The sequence below is a fragment of the Polyodon spathula genome, chromosome 3 (assembly GCF_017654505.1).
Source record: "Polyodon spathula isolate WHYD16114869_AA chromosome 3, ASM1765450v1, whole genome shotgun sequence".
In the NCBI taxonomy this organism is placed as follows: Eukaryota; Metazoa; Chordata; class Actinopteri; order Acipenseriformes; family Polyodontidae; genus Polyodon; species Polyodon spathula.
The window spans coordinates 29,338,605-29,353,092 of NC_054536.1; the positions used below are offsets into that span (position 1 = coordinate 29,338,605).

General features: G+C 37.8%; 1 protein-coding gene across 2 annotated transcripts in view; it reads left to right on the top strand.

Annotated features, from left to right (window-relative positions):
- The window catches only part of mocos (molybdenum cofactor sulfurase), a 109,354-nt gene that overhangs the window by 80,484 nt on the left and 14,382 nt on the right, over positions 1-14,488 (top strand). For both annotated transcript variants that reach the window (XM_041244951.1, XM_041244952.1), the window contains one exon: positions 12,908-13,070. In XM_041244951.1, the coding sequence (XP_041100885.1) occupies positions 12,908-13,070 (163 nt within the window). The remainder of the gene's footprint in view (positions 1-12,907; positions 13,071-14,488) is intronic.

The following is a 14,488-nucleotide window of genomic DNA, read 5'->3' on the forward strand; positions in this document are numbered from 1 at the left end:
AACAGCACCCGCTAACAGCTTCCGCCTAAACTACAGAATCGTGCACACAGAATCTAACTTCAAAAGACTGCTGAACAGCACCCCAAAACCTTCCATGCAGACAGTAGGAAACTGTTTTGCAATATTGAGAGACCACTAGGCTAAAGTACAAGTGGTTGCGGAGTTCGAAAAAGAGACGCCAACGAAACATAAAATGGTGCCTCTTACCAGCCTCCATGCAAAGACAGTTGCGAGGAGCTAATTTTAATTCACATAATTAAGCGAATAGCAATACAGGCTGAAACAAGGGAGAATAGAAATGTAATTACTGGTACTGGTAGCTACAATGATATGAATATGAAGGTAACATCTGCAAATATAAATGTGAATGATATTATCACTGTTAAGCTTTTTTCCCCAAAACTTTCAGACACCTCTAGGGCCCTCTGAATGCATGGGGCCCTGTGCAGTTGTCCCGGCTACACTTACTATTTCTCTGCCACTGGTCAACATGCCTTTTATGTCAAGCATCTCATCTTTGAAATGCATTGCCTTCTAACATAAAAACAGCCTCTTCACAGTACCATTTTAAATCACTTATTTATTTTAAATCTGACCAAGGTTGCAAATCCTGTAAATACTGACTATGACCAGGATCATGTACATTGGGATTGTTTTATTTTTTATGTTTTTATTTTGTGTTCCTGTTTTTATGAGTGTTTTTGTCCTGTTTGAATGATTTGTCTCTTTTTACCACTGATTGTATAATGTTATTTGTTGCTGCCTTCTCTTGCCAGGACCCCCTTGTAATGAGATGTATATCTCAAAGGTTCTATCCAGGTTAAATAAATACATTCAAGAGAGGATAGACACCTGCTGTTAGACTGGGCATAGATATTAAAATGAAAAAAAAAAAAAGTTTTGCAGTTCATTTATCAATGGGTTATGAAATATTACACACTGAAAGACGAATGCTTGAAGATTAGGTATTTAAGCATCTTCCACTTTGATGTGTCTTTGAGGGTTGGGATGTGTCTGCAATCTTGCAAACAGGTGTATAGAGAGCATGCCGTTCATGGCCAGATGCTGTGAAGAATAACTATAAAGCTACCGGCTTTCTTAAATCAAATTTTAATTAAGCAATTAGTATGCTTGTAAAAAGAGAATGGGAGAGAGCGGGAGCAGGAGGGAGAGGGAGAAGGAGAAAACAGAGAGAAGGAGAGATTGCATGCAATGGCATCTGGACCCTGACAGCTCTTCCATAATGGAGAAATAACAAAATGGAAACAAGGCTTAGAAGATAGGCATTTGCATTAGAATGCAATCTTAGCATTCATAATACATTTGGTAGGGGAATATGATATTTAAGCAACATCAGATGCATTTCAAATGCCTTTGCTTGAAGATTTTAATTGCCTCCTGTCCTCTTTATAAATATGATCAGCCAAACATAGATTAAATAATGTATTATAAAGAACATATACAGTCTATAGACTAGCCTATATGTGTTTTCCTCATAACTGTGGAGTAGTTTGTTTTGCACTAACAATAATTGGCTCTAAATGTCTTGTTAATATGCAGCAATATATACAGTAAACCAAGATTCAATGCTCCATTTATTTTGTTGAAGATCTTTAGGTGTTTTCCTAGACTTTTTCGGATTTAATTTGCCATATACATATCCAAGATGACACAGTTGATGCAGGTTTATGTTGCTTCCTGGTTTCTAATCACTTCATGTGATGTAGTTCAAATTCAAACTACACTGATCCAGCAGTTGACAGGTCATGTGAGTCATAATGCAGGTACAAGGAAGCAACATTTGTTTTGTTTTTTCTTTTTTATAGCATTTTATTTTTTTTAACAAAAATGCAATTCTTGAATTTAAAGTAAAACAACACACTGTAGTCTTCACAATCAATAGAAGACCGGCAATATTGTTTAAAATGTCACCACTTTCTAGGTACACCACAGGAGCAACATTTAATATAAATATTTAAAATCCTTTGAAAATCAGCCCTATCTATCAGTTTGGTGTTTAAATCCTTCCTTGCTCATTGACTCCTTCAAAGTCACCAATTGTGCCAGTCATTTATTTGTAGTCTTTCATTAACCTAGCAAAAATTATTAATCATCCTCAGGAAAGGTTGTGTGAGCTCCTGTTTCCCCATGACAGTTGATCCATCTATAGGAAAATAACATGATATGTATCTAAGTGATTTCTCTTAAGACTGTAATTGATTATAATACAGTCCTGCAGTCTGGTGGTTTGATTCAAGATGTGTGTGATTAGGACCTTGCACTCATTAAGGAAGTTAAACAGGGTTTCAGGTGTGGGTATCACATAAATACCCACAGGTAGGTAGCTGGCATCAAGAATCATTTAAACACAGAATATATTCCTACAAATCTTTTTTTTTTTTTTTTTCAAAATCCCTTTAAAATGAGCTGACTGTGGTGTTCATGTGATCAGTCAATACCTCACCAGGCTAAGACAGATGGATTTTGTGTAGCATTTTACAGCACCAGGGAATCCACCTCCATTGTATTTGCCACTTACAGTATCACTTATAATATATAAGTGGCTGATGCAATCCCAGTGATTCTCCCATGCCGTAAAATCCAACTGTTGCTCATAGGTTGATCAAGTTGACCACATGTTCACACAAGAGGTGTCTCGAAAAAACATTGAAACACAATAGCATGGTAAGGTGAATCAGAATTGATTCAATGTTCAGTCTGTTTTGGCATCATTCTTCAGTTATCAGTGTGTACTGTAATTCCAATAGTGATGTGATGGGTGGTTATTTGCATGTTCTCCCAAATGGTCAATGGAGTAATTACTATTGAGACCTTCCTGGTGAAACCTCATTCATTTTTTTGTAGACTTGGTTATGGAAACATCAGCAAACCAAACAACTTTCAGCCCTCTCAGAGTTGTTCAGATCTGCTGTATAGCCCATCGTGACTGAAACTGAAATGCCGGTTTTATATATTAAAAGAATACGCGTCAGGGATATATATATATATATATATATAGAGAGAGAGAGAGAGAGTTTTATTTATAGTTTCCTCTATGCTTGTTGCTAAGGCTATAGCCTAATGTATTCAGATCTTAAGCTAAATTTTTTATGGGTATATGGGAACTATTTCCCTTCAAGGTATACTTCTGTGTTCATTCAAAATGACCTTGTCTGATGGTATTGCTTTGATATGATATGGGGACTAGTCATATATTTATCATTTTTCCTGGCATCATTAGTTCTACTGCTGCTACTTCGATCATTTTGGCCTTGCCCCCTTGTATTATTGCCTGGTAATGGATGTATAACAGAATAATGTATGTTGTATTTCAGTGGTATTAATTCTTAATTCTCCCTTTTTTTTAGACATGTTGTTTACAGTTGTTCAATTTGCGGTTCATTTTTTCTATTCGTGAGGTATTTTAGCTCACAGCAAGCCCCCTCAGGATAGTCTGGTTCATGATGACAATTGTTACATTGGTTTGGGGGGGTGGGGGAAGGAAGGCTGGCATTTGGAGATTTGGGGGTAGATAGGGAGCAGAATCTGTGAGCAAAAGGGAGATAAGATGTTAATTGTGGCTTGAGATTTCTGATGTGTAGTGTGCTATCTTCTTTATCATCTTAAATTTTTGTAACCATGCTCCCTTCTCAGTTTATTTTGCTGTGATTTTGTCATTACTATGCTACTAGCCTATAGGATATTGCTATATGATGAGGGCCGAGTCGGTGGTCTTTCTCCATGTCATATTTCCTTGCTTTCTGAGTGCTGTGTCTTTTTTACTTGTTCATTCTCCCTGATTTTTATTCCTATTTTTGACCATGGGTAGTGTTGTCATTAGTTCCTGGAATTTCCGAGGGGCCAATCATCCTGTAAAGAGAGCACAGTACTTAGATTATCTCAAGAAAAATGTAAATTGCATATTCCTCTGCTCAGAATAAACACAGGGGTACCCTTATTCTTGCCAAGAGACAGCTGACGCTTAAAATTCATCTCCAAGGTAATGATTTGGAGGGGAAATTCTGCTATGTGACTACGCTGTTGAATAATGTAGAGGTCTGTATTGCCATTCAAATATCTTTGCCGCACAGTTTTTTCGACCAGGTGAAACATGCATATTCATTGGTGAATATTCCTGTTATATTGACGGAGGGATTTCAATCAAATATTCAGTCCAGTGTTTATTTTGTGGTTTGTGAAGTCCTCAGAGATCCAAAATATATTAATCTCAGACCACTCCCTTGTGTCATACACTTTCAGTTTTATTCCTGAGATAAGACGGGCCAAGCGCTGGATGTTTAATGCTTTTCTGCTGCAGGGTAAAGCTTTTGGTAAGCATTTAACAGAGAGTTTAGAAGAATTCCTGGCACTTCATTTATCCTCAGAGGTGACCCCCCCCCATACTGTATTGGAGGTAACTAAATGTAATATTCAAAGTTGTACGTTCTCATATGTTTCGCATTTGAATAAATCCAGACTACAGCAGATTACTAAACTAGAAGAGGGTGTTAGACACAATGAATCTTAACTGAAGCTCAGCTTCTGAAGTTCCAAAATGGGCCGTTTGCGTGTGCTGAAAGCCAGACACAAAAATCTGTCTACAAATAACGCGGAATTTCTTTTGGATAAATCTAAACAGCTTTATTATGAACATGCTGAACGCCCAAGTAGATTATTGGCTTTTGGCTTAAAACAAGCAGAACAATTTGCCTCTATGGATGAAATCAAAGATAGAATGGGAAGGGTGGTTTCCTGTCCAGAGCAAGTAAACAAGGTCCTAAAGATATTTTACTCTTGACTTTCTACATCTGTGGTAATGGTAGACATTGGTGTTATTGATGATTTTTTGAGCACCCTGGAATTACCCCAACTATCTCCTCATCAATGCTAGACACACCTGTGACATTACAGGAGCTGGAGGGTGCATGGAAGCATATTGGTGCCCTCCTAGTCAATTAATTATTCATCAGAAATCAACTTCTTTCACAGAGACTAGAAGTCTGTATTGATCTCTATTCTTTTGAAAAACGAGAAAGATCCTTTCGAATGTTCTGGCTGTATTCACTCCCTAATTTATCACGATCAGACAGGGTTTATGAAAGGCAGACTTGCTTCTGATTGACATTGTTTACTTCATGTTACAGATTTGGCTAAGGGATCGCCCTCGCCCTCCACTGTTCTGTCATTAGATGCTGAAAAACCCTTTGACAGAGTGGAATAGGATTATTTGTGGGCTGTATTGTGACGTTTTGGCTTTGGTGCTCCCTGCTTGTGTTTTAAGTGGATCTGTGATGTCTGCTCAGTTTCCTCTGGCAAGAGGAACTAGACAGGGCTGTCCTCTCAGTCATCTCCTCTTTGCCATCTCGTTGGAACCTCTGGCACAGGCAGTTAGGCAGAGCACGGTGATTACTATTGACTTCCAGGACACTAAACACCACATATCCCTGTATGCGGATGATGTATTGTTATATCTTGGATATATCTCATTCTCCCATTAATACGTTGCAGTTGTTAGATTTTTTTGGTTATTTTTCTGGTTACAAGATCAGTTGGTCTAAGTCTGCTTTGCTGCCCTTAATTCTAACTTTTATAGATCCATTACTTATAAACTCAGCTCCTATTTTTACTTGCAAAGATAGTTTTATATATTTGTATATATTGAGTAAGCTTGCTGTCACCCTTGGCTGGGGTACTATCTGGGAGAATATTTTTGTATCGTCTAAAAATCTGGCACTTCAGCTTATTCAGTTTAAAATGGCTCACAGATTCTACGCTACTCCACTTAGGAGGTTCCAGATGGAAATGGTAGTGCGAGTAACAGGCACATGCATATGTTATGGGAGTGCCTGAAAATTGTTACCTTTTGGCATTTTTGTTGTATCTACTATGGGTTCACTCGTGGGGGTGGTTGTGCCCCTCACTCCTGAGGTACTTTTGCTGGCTGATGACTGTGTTAGCATTGCCATTACAATCTAGGAGGCTTTTGCTGGCAGGAAAGACAGCAGCCAAGAAAATTATCCTGAAGGGTTGGGTGGAGCCATCTATCTCCTTTTCTTCTGTCTGGTTGGACTATTTACATGACATTATTCTTTTGGAAAGGCAGTTTGGCTACACTCAACACCACTAACACGGTAGCAGCATAGGATACTGCTGCCAATAAAGAGGCACAGTTGTTTGAGTAAGATCAAGTGCATATTATGGTATTTCCCCATAGGACAACTTTCATTCAATTAATTAAGGAATACTCTTTCCTTGATATTTTAGTTTCAATAGTTTATTGTATCTTGTTGTAATATTCTTGTTTTTGTCTTGCTATTATGTTGTATTTCTGTATTGCTGTGATATTGTTTGGTCTGTACTGTCTCCCCCATTTCCATCTTCCCAAGGGGTGGAGAAAAGAAAGAGAAAAATTATAAAAATAATTGTTCATTAAAAAAATGAACAATGGTAAGGCAGAAGGATTTCTGAGACTTCATAGTAGTGATTGCTGGTGCCTATTGTGCAGTGGAGCTGGGGCTGGCAGTTTAACAATCACATTGTCACATTTGAAAGGAATGAGGAAGTCTATTCATCCTGGAACTTAAACATCTCAAGATAAGCTCATTTAGAAAATAAAATTACTCAGTCTTGGCGCAATACAACCCAAAATCAAAAACACCAAACAGTTGTAAAGGAAATGTCAAACAAATAAAAAAAATACTAAATGACAAATGGCATTTTAAGCTGTTTAACTGTTTTAGCTTGCCACATTCAGATACATACAGGAATGAAACAGATATACAGAAGTCTCATCCTCGTCATGTCTGTGCTGTGAAGCCAGGCTTTATACCCCAGGAATTGAAAGCCGCTCATGGCATGTTTATAAAAGAACACTGATGAAAATAAGAGTGAGACCAGAAATTAAAATTGTATGCTCCCTAGTAATTCAGTTACCATACCACAGTTGATAAATAGGCAGAATATGATTCTTCTTGTTAGTAGTCAAAGTATTCAGCGCCATCAAATTTATTCTACTTCTCCTTACCTATAACTTATGAGGGTGTCTGGCATCTGGAAGTTTTGCAAAGCAGTTAGGAGATACAGTCCATCTGCCACTTGCTGTTCATGCAAATGTGAACAGCTGTCAGTTCCATGGAGTTGACTTATAGATTATATTGCAAAAAAGGCTTTCTAGTTTTGTTTTTTGGATTTGGCACAAGCGTACAGAGGGTGGCTTCCCAGTCCACTCTCGCGATATAACATTAGAGGTGAGTCCTGTAGGGGAATAATTGCATAGAACCATTCCTGTACCTGTTTGTTGCTACTCTGTACTACCATTATTCACTGAGTTATGTGCTTTAAAACAATTTGAGTTTATGAAATATATTAAACTGCAGGCACATGTCACTGAAAACCAAACTGTGGATGGTGTGACAACTGAGCTGGCTCCAGCTTACCTGTTGTTCCCCCAACTAAGCTGACCCCAGCTTATCGGTTGATCTTTATTGTGTTACCTCGTAAATACCTGTCCCCTCTGTTGTTGTTCCCCCAACTAAGCTGGCTCGAGCTTATCGGTTGATCTTTATTGTGTTACCTCGTAAATACCTGTCCCCTCTGTTGTTGTGCCCCCAACTAAGCTGGCTCCAGCTTATCGGTTGATCTTTATTGTGTTACCTCATAAATACCTGGCCCCTCTGTTGTTGTTCCCCCAACTGAGTTGGCTCCAGCTTATTGGTTGAAAGGGAAACTACCCTGTCTCTCTGTAAAGGTATAATTACTGTATGCTAACTCTGTATGGCAGAACACTGCTCGGATTTTCCTAGTACTGATGTGTTGAGCTGTTCTCGTTTGCGCAAACTAATAAACTTTATATCTCTGAACACCTGGTGCAGTTGGCTCCTTAAAGTTACAGGACCTGAAAAGTTCCACAACAGTCCATGTTAATGTTCTTGGAGCATTTGTTACACAAGCGGTTAGTAGCTTGCATTGGGTTGTATGCCATGTCTTTGCGACAGCTTGGGTATACTCATCCATTTTGTAATGGTTAATATTCCCTACTTGAGGTTATTATCATAACCCTGGTTCCCTGAAATAGGAATATTAACCATTAACTTGGGGGTCACGGCGTTCATGGTCGCAATCTCTGAAGAAAATGTAAGAAGTCATAGTTGTTGCTGCAATCGCATGCTTTGCTGCAGCTCAGTTCCACTCCAAAGCTGCAACAATGCCATATGACAGGAAGTGATATGACAGGAGGAATTTACAGCGCGTTCAAAATCTGTAAATCATGATAAAATGTAAACCCTTCAACACAAAAAGGGGGGGGGGGGGGGTAATTCCCCTAATAATAGGCCAGAAGATAGATCAAGCACTGCATTAATATGAATTTGTGTCACTGTTGGATCCACTGGGTTGCAACTTATTTATTTTTTGTCAAAATTAGATCATATCAGTTTAGTCCACTAAAGCCATGTTTCCGTCTACCATTGGGACTGACTCGAAAGCGATTTGAAATCAGACTGGATCATTCCCATCAGCAGAGTATCAAGAACAAATCGGTTTCAATTGATATCTGTTTAGGGTTGCAGACTATCCAATTCACACTGTTGGTGGAACTTAACCTAATCAACGTCTAATGCAAAGCACACGAGAGGCAGGTTTTAAATAGCCAGCTGCAGAAACAAAATCTGAACAGGAAGACTGTGAATATATGAAAATACCATGGTAATATTGGAGGATGGTGAATTCATTTATATATGCCAGATATACAAAAAACACATTCACGTGAACTTTGACTTGTGTATTGATTGTTGTAGACTGGGTTGTACATTGTAGACTTCCGATGGAACCGGCCGTCACTCCAGTTTGATTTTCAAGCTGATTTAAATTTCCTGGTGCAGATGTGACGTGAGTAATTCATATTTAGTTAAACATAGTCCTGCTGCACAGAACAATATTAGCACTGTAGCTTTGGGATCATAACAGCTGGACTGAATAGAGAAGGGCCTGCTGTGCAGGAGACATGTTTTTTAATGTTATGGAATAATGATATAGTTGTTTTTGGGTTATATTTAATGTGTCTCCTGACACACCATTATTATCCATGGCAAGTGCAGTCTGAGAGTACAGCGATGTGAAACCAGCCTTAATATATCCTGAAAAAGTAAGGCAATTATTTTTTTGCCTTGTGAAACGATATACACTACATACAGATAATGTTGTCACATATATTTTTATAAAGTTAAGAAATATATTTATATATATATATAAGCAGAAAATAAATGTGTGCTGCACTGTTTTGTAAAATAGCAAATCACTGATTTGGTTGTACAATATGTGCTCAAAACACCATCTCTCACTGTAAACTGGCTGTCGAAAGTGGAAGGCACTGATTGAGTAGCTGCCCCAGTGCACTCAGTCCATACTGCAATAAAACACATTGGAGTCATTTTAAAGTGGTAATGTACAATCAAAACGTGATCATTAAATGTATAAATGTATCAAAATGTCCTCATCAAGGCACTGGAGAAATATGTAATGAAATGACTTTTTTTTTTATTATTAAAAGTAAAAATGTGTTTTAAAAACACTCTTTTCTACACTAATTTTATAGAGAAGCTCATTGCAAATATTGTTATAATGGAGGACTTTATTTGGCAGAACATTCATTTTAGAGTGCTTATGTGAAAGGAAACATAAAGGATAAAAATACAGTCAAAATAAATACAGGGGATAATTAATTGTGCTGTAACATTTAGAAGCTTAGGCTGAAATTCGGGGGAGGGATTATTGAATGATTGTTCTCCAATTTAGGATTATTGAGTAATTGCCTCATAAAATCAGTTCCTCGTCTGATATATAAATCACAGCTAAACTTACCTTGGCATTGCTGTCATAATCCAATTACAATCCTACCCTCCAATTCCCCAACCTCCACCTTAATGTAGGCAGTCCCCTTGATGTGGCGGAAGGGCATGTCTTCATCAAAGTCCACAGTGCTGACATCATCAGATCAGTTCCTCTTTTAGAGGGCGGCGGCTGCTTCTTCTGCCCTCTCACCTCTAATCACACTCATACAATCAGTCATGATCCCAGTATATATATATATATATATATATATATATATATATATATATATATATATATATATATATATATATATATATATATATTGCAAAAAAGCAATGCATACGATAGTGTACAATAGTTTTAAAATTTCGAGGTCTCACCAATGTTAAATTTACAAGAATGTTCGGTGTTGAGAACTCCCAAAACAAGGGTTCTTAAGCTTGTAATACTTTCAAAGGACTTTTTTTTTTGGTCAATGAGCAAAGTGACAAAATAGTAGAGTGTTACATATCGCAAAGTTTTCGCATTAAGGCGACCACCCACTTGATTCAAAGGGAATTGGGGTGGTTATCATAGGATAACACGATGGTGAATTCTAATAAAAGTAGAGGTATTGCACTAGCCATACTAATGCAGCATACAAGAAACTTATTTATAATAAGTATAAATTGCTAAACAGGTAGACAGCATATCTCCTCAGAATCTGGATGGAAGAAAATAATGTTTGTCAAAAAACATCTGCAAAGAAACATGAAAAAAAAAATGTTGATATAAACACAACTAAAGAAGATGCAATATGCAGTGCTAAGAAAAAGTTTGTGAACTCCTTAGGATTTTCACATATTTCAAACCTAAAATGTTATTAGAGCTTAATCTAAGTCCTAATAATAGATAAAGATAACCTGATTAAACAAATGACACAAAACATGATACTTTTTCAACATTTATCCTCAAATGATTCAACATTCAATATCCATGTGTGAAAAGGTATATGAACCTTTAGAGTCAGTAACTGGTGGCACCCCCTTGAGTAGCAATGACTTTAACTAAGCTTTTCCTGTAACTGTTGGTCAGTCTCTCACATCGGTTTTGAGAAATTTTGGCCCATTCCTCCTTACAGAACTACTTCAACTCAATGACATTTGAGGGCTTCCTTGCATGGACAGTTCGCTTCAGGCCCTGCCACAACATTTTGATGGGGTTTATGTCTGGACTTTGACTAGGCCATTCTAAAATGCAGAATTTCTTCTTCTGCAGCCATTCTTTTGTAGATTTGCTTGTATGTTTAGGATCATTGTCTTGCTGCATGACTCACTTTCGGTTCAGCTTCAGCTCACGAACAGATGGCCTGACATTCTCTTCTAGAATCTTCTGATACAATGCTGAATTCATGGTTGCGTCAATAATGGCAAGCCCTCCAGGTCCTGAGGCAGCAAAGCAGCCCCAAACCATCACACTCCCACCACCATGCTTGACGGTTGGGATGAGGTTCTTCTGTTCGAACACAGTGTTTGGTTTACGCCAAACATTACATTTCTAATTGAGGCTAAAAAGTTCTACCTTTGACTCGTGTGTCCAGAGAACATTGTTCCAGAAGTCTTGTGAATCATCTATGTGCTCTTCAGCAAACTTTAGACGGGCAGCAATGTTCCTTTTAGAGAGCAGTGGTTTCCTTCTGGCTATCCTTCCATGTACACCATTCTTGTTCAGTCTTTTTCTGATAGTTGAGTCATGAACACTAACATTAGCCAAGGTGAGAGTGGCCTGCAGATCCTTGGATGTTACTCTGGGGTTCTTTCTGACTTTCTTGATGATTTTCCGGTTTGTTCTTGGAGAGATTTTGGTAGGATGACCGCTCCTGGGTAGAGTGACTGTGGTCTTGAACTTTCTCCATTTGTATCTGTCTGACAGTGGATTGGTGGAGCCCCAAATTCTTAGAAATGGTTTTGTAACCCTTTCTGGACTGATGAGCATCAATAACTGTTTTCTGAGGTCCTCAGAGATTTCTTTTGATCGTACCATGACGTGTTTCCACACACCTGTATGGTGAAGACCAAACTCACAACGTTTCTGATCTTTATATAGGGTGGGGTCTCCCAAGCTCCCTCCTGAAGATCTACTCCTGATTCTAATTATCCCCTTAATTGAGCTGATACCACCAGGGGTTCACTTTTTCACATACCCTGAATCTTAATTACTCATTGTTTGTCTAATTCATACATAATTTTGTTTCAAAAGACATGGAATTGGTTAATGTAAACCCTATTGGATATTTATGAAAAGGCTGTGGAATTTCCTTAATTATCATTGGGGTTCACAAACTTTTTCTCGGCACTGGTATTCAGTACAGTAAAGTACAGTTTTGAGATTAACCACCTAATATTAACTGGGAAAGAACTAATGGCATCCTCTCGTCCATACATTTCATTTTGTTCTTATGTGCAGTGAATCAAAGGGGCTTCACATTTCTGGCTGCTCATTCGAGGTGACTGTCATTCACTTGTATTGAATATTTCTCTGGTTTAATGGCTGGTAAGATAAGATGTCTAGAGATACAGGCCTTATTGTATTCTGTAGCACAGCAACACAATATGAGGTTGCTATTATATAAGCATTTTAATACACCTCATTAATTTCAACAAAAGTGGCTCATTATTAACATTAGCTGACACATACTAATTCAGACAACATAAATAATGCATGAAATATATTATGTACATGACATTTAATGGATAAATCAGTAGGTCTTTACTGTAGGATATTTGGGGGGGGGGGGATGTTGAAAACAACTATAATCCCTTCTCTATATACTGGAGGACTCTATGTACATTTACATGTGATTGACTTTCAAGTATATTTATTGTGCATTGTTTGTGGCCAGTATAGCATTAGATGTCGTAGAACTGTGTGCCTATTTGCATTGTTCTTGCTCTGATTGCCATAAGTACTGCTGGGACGGGTTTGATGCTAGATCTATGAGATAACATTGATATACATTGAGGTAACTCTTGTGCTGATGGTTTTAATTATTGAAGGACCACTCCCGTTTCAACCTGTGTCTCTCATCACTCTACTCCAGGTGAAGGACTGGCCCATCGGGGCAAAGGGGCTTCTGTACGATCGGACCTGGATGGTCGTCAACCTTAACAGTGTTTGCCTGAGTCAGAAGCAGGAGCCCAGACTGTGCCTGATCCAGCCACAAATTGATCTAGAGCGGAATACCCTGGCCATCAGGGCAAAAGGTCTTTCCTCAAACTACACTTGCCTCCTGCTAGTTTTATGTCATTGCAGTTGTTTTATTCCTCGCCAATACTTTTCCTTTGCTTCAGAATAGAAGTCAAGTTCAGACAATTTTTTTTCCTTTTCAACTGGAAGACATATTGTCCGAAATGTCCTGAACCCTGATAACAAAACAGTTTATGTACATTTTAAACTTTTTTTTTTTTTTTACTTTTTGTACACAGCTGTTAAACTATTTTTTGTGCATGCATACACACTTATATATATATATATAATTTTAGGACCCAAAGCCAGAATAGGACCCCATCGAGCTCTGGTAACCTTGTGGTTATAAAAGTGCAACACAGCCTCTGTACATCCCTTTGATTTGAAAAGGGGTGTACACAGGTACTGCTTTGCCAGTCTAAGACCACTATTCAGGGTGACCTCAAGGCTCCACACAGAAGATGATATATAAAATCTCTTCACACCAGAATTGCTATGTTAAGAAACCGAAGACTGCAGATCTGAGTTGCCCAAGCGTTCGACATGTTAACAAAACAATAGCTCACAAATTCATCCGCATTGATTTTTATTAACGGATTAGATTTACATTTTAGATTTGCAACAGCTGATTTGATTTCAATATACATCCATGATTGCATGCATCTAACCAAAGCATGAGTATGTTTTAATCAACAAAATGTGTTTATAAACTAGCTAAGCTTAATTTTTGCAGTAAAATGAAGATGTTTGCGAACAGGAAACATTATTTTACAATGTATTGTTACCTGTTAAGTTTACTGTTGCCCACATACCTTTTTGACTTGCTGAACAAAGATTTAACTGATAACTGTAAAAGTGTTTGCTACCACTTTGCCACACAACACAAACCTTCTCTCCTGTGTATGTGGATGAGTGTGGGTGGGTCACTAATACCAATAAAAAATTCACATATATATATAGATATATATCATATATGATATATATATATATATATATAAGAATATATATCTATTATATATTAAACATACCGAAACCATGGGAAGTGGGTTCTTTGGCTCTTGAGTAAAACCTTGGTGGTTTAACAACTGTAAATCCTTTAAACCAGATCTAGTTGTTAGATGGCACCATCTGCTGGTGGAAGGTTAAAAGACAAGGAAGCAGAGTGCCATTCAATGAAAATGTAATGCATGTTAAATTGACAACATTTCTGTGTATTATAATAGACCCAGCACAACAAAGATCTTGGGCTTGCCAATAGTCGGTCCAGACTCCTGATCAGTGTAAAAAACGGACAATTTACATGGAATGACGACCCAGGAGTGGAATGAACTGCTGCAGAAAGAAGCCTACATTAAATAAAAAGCAATTCATAAATAAAGGGTAGACTCTTGATAGCAGGCTCAATTAAGAACAGAACCAATAATATTAAAATAGG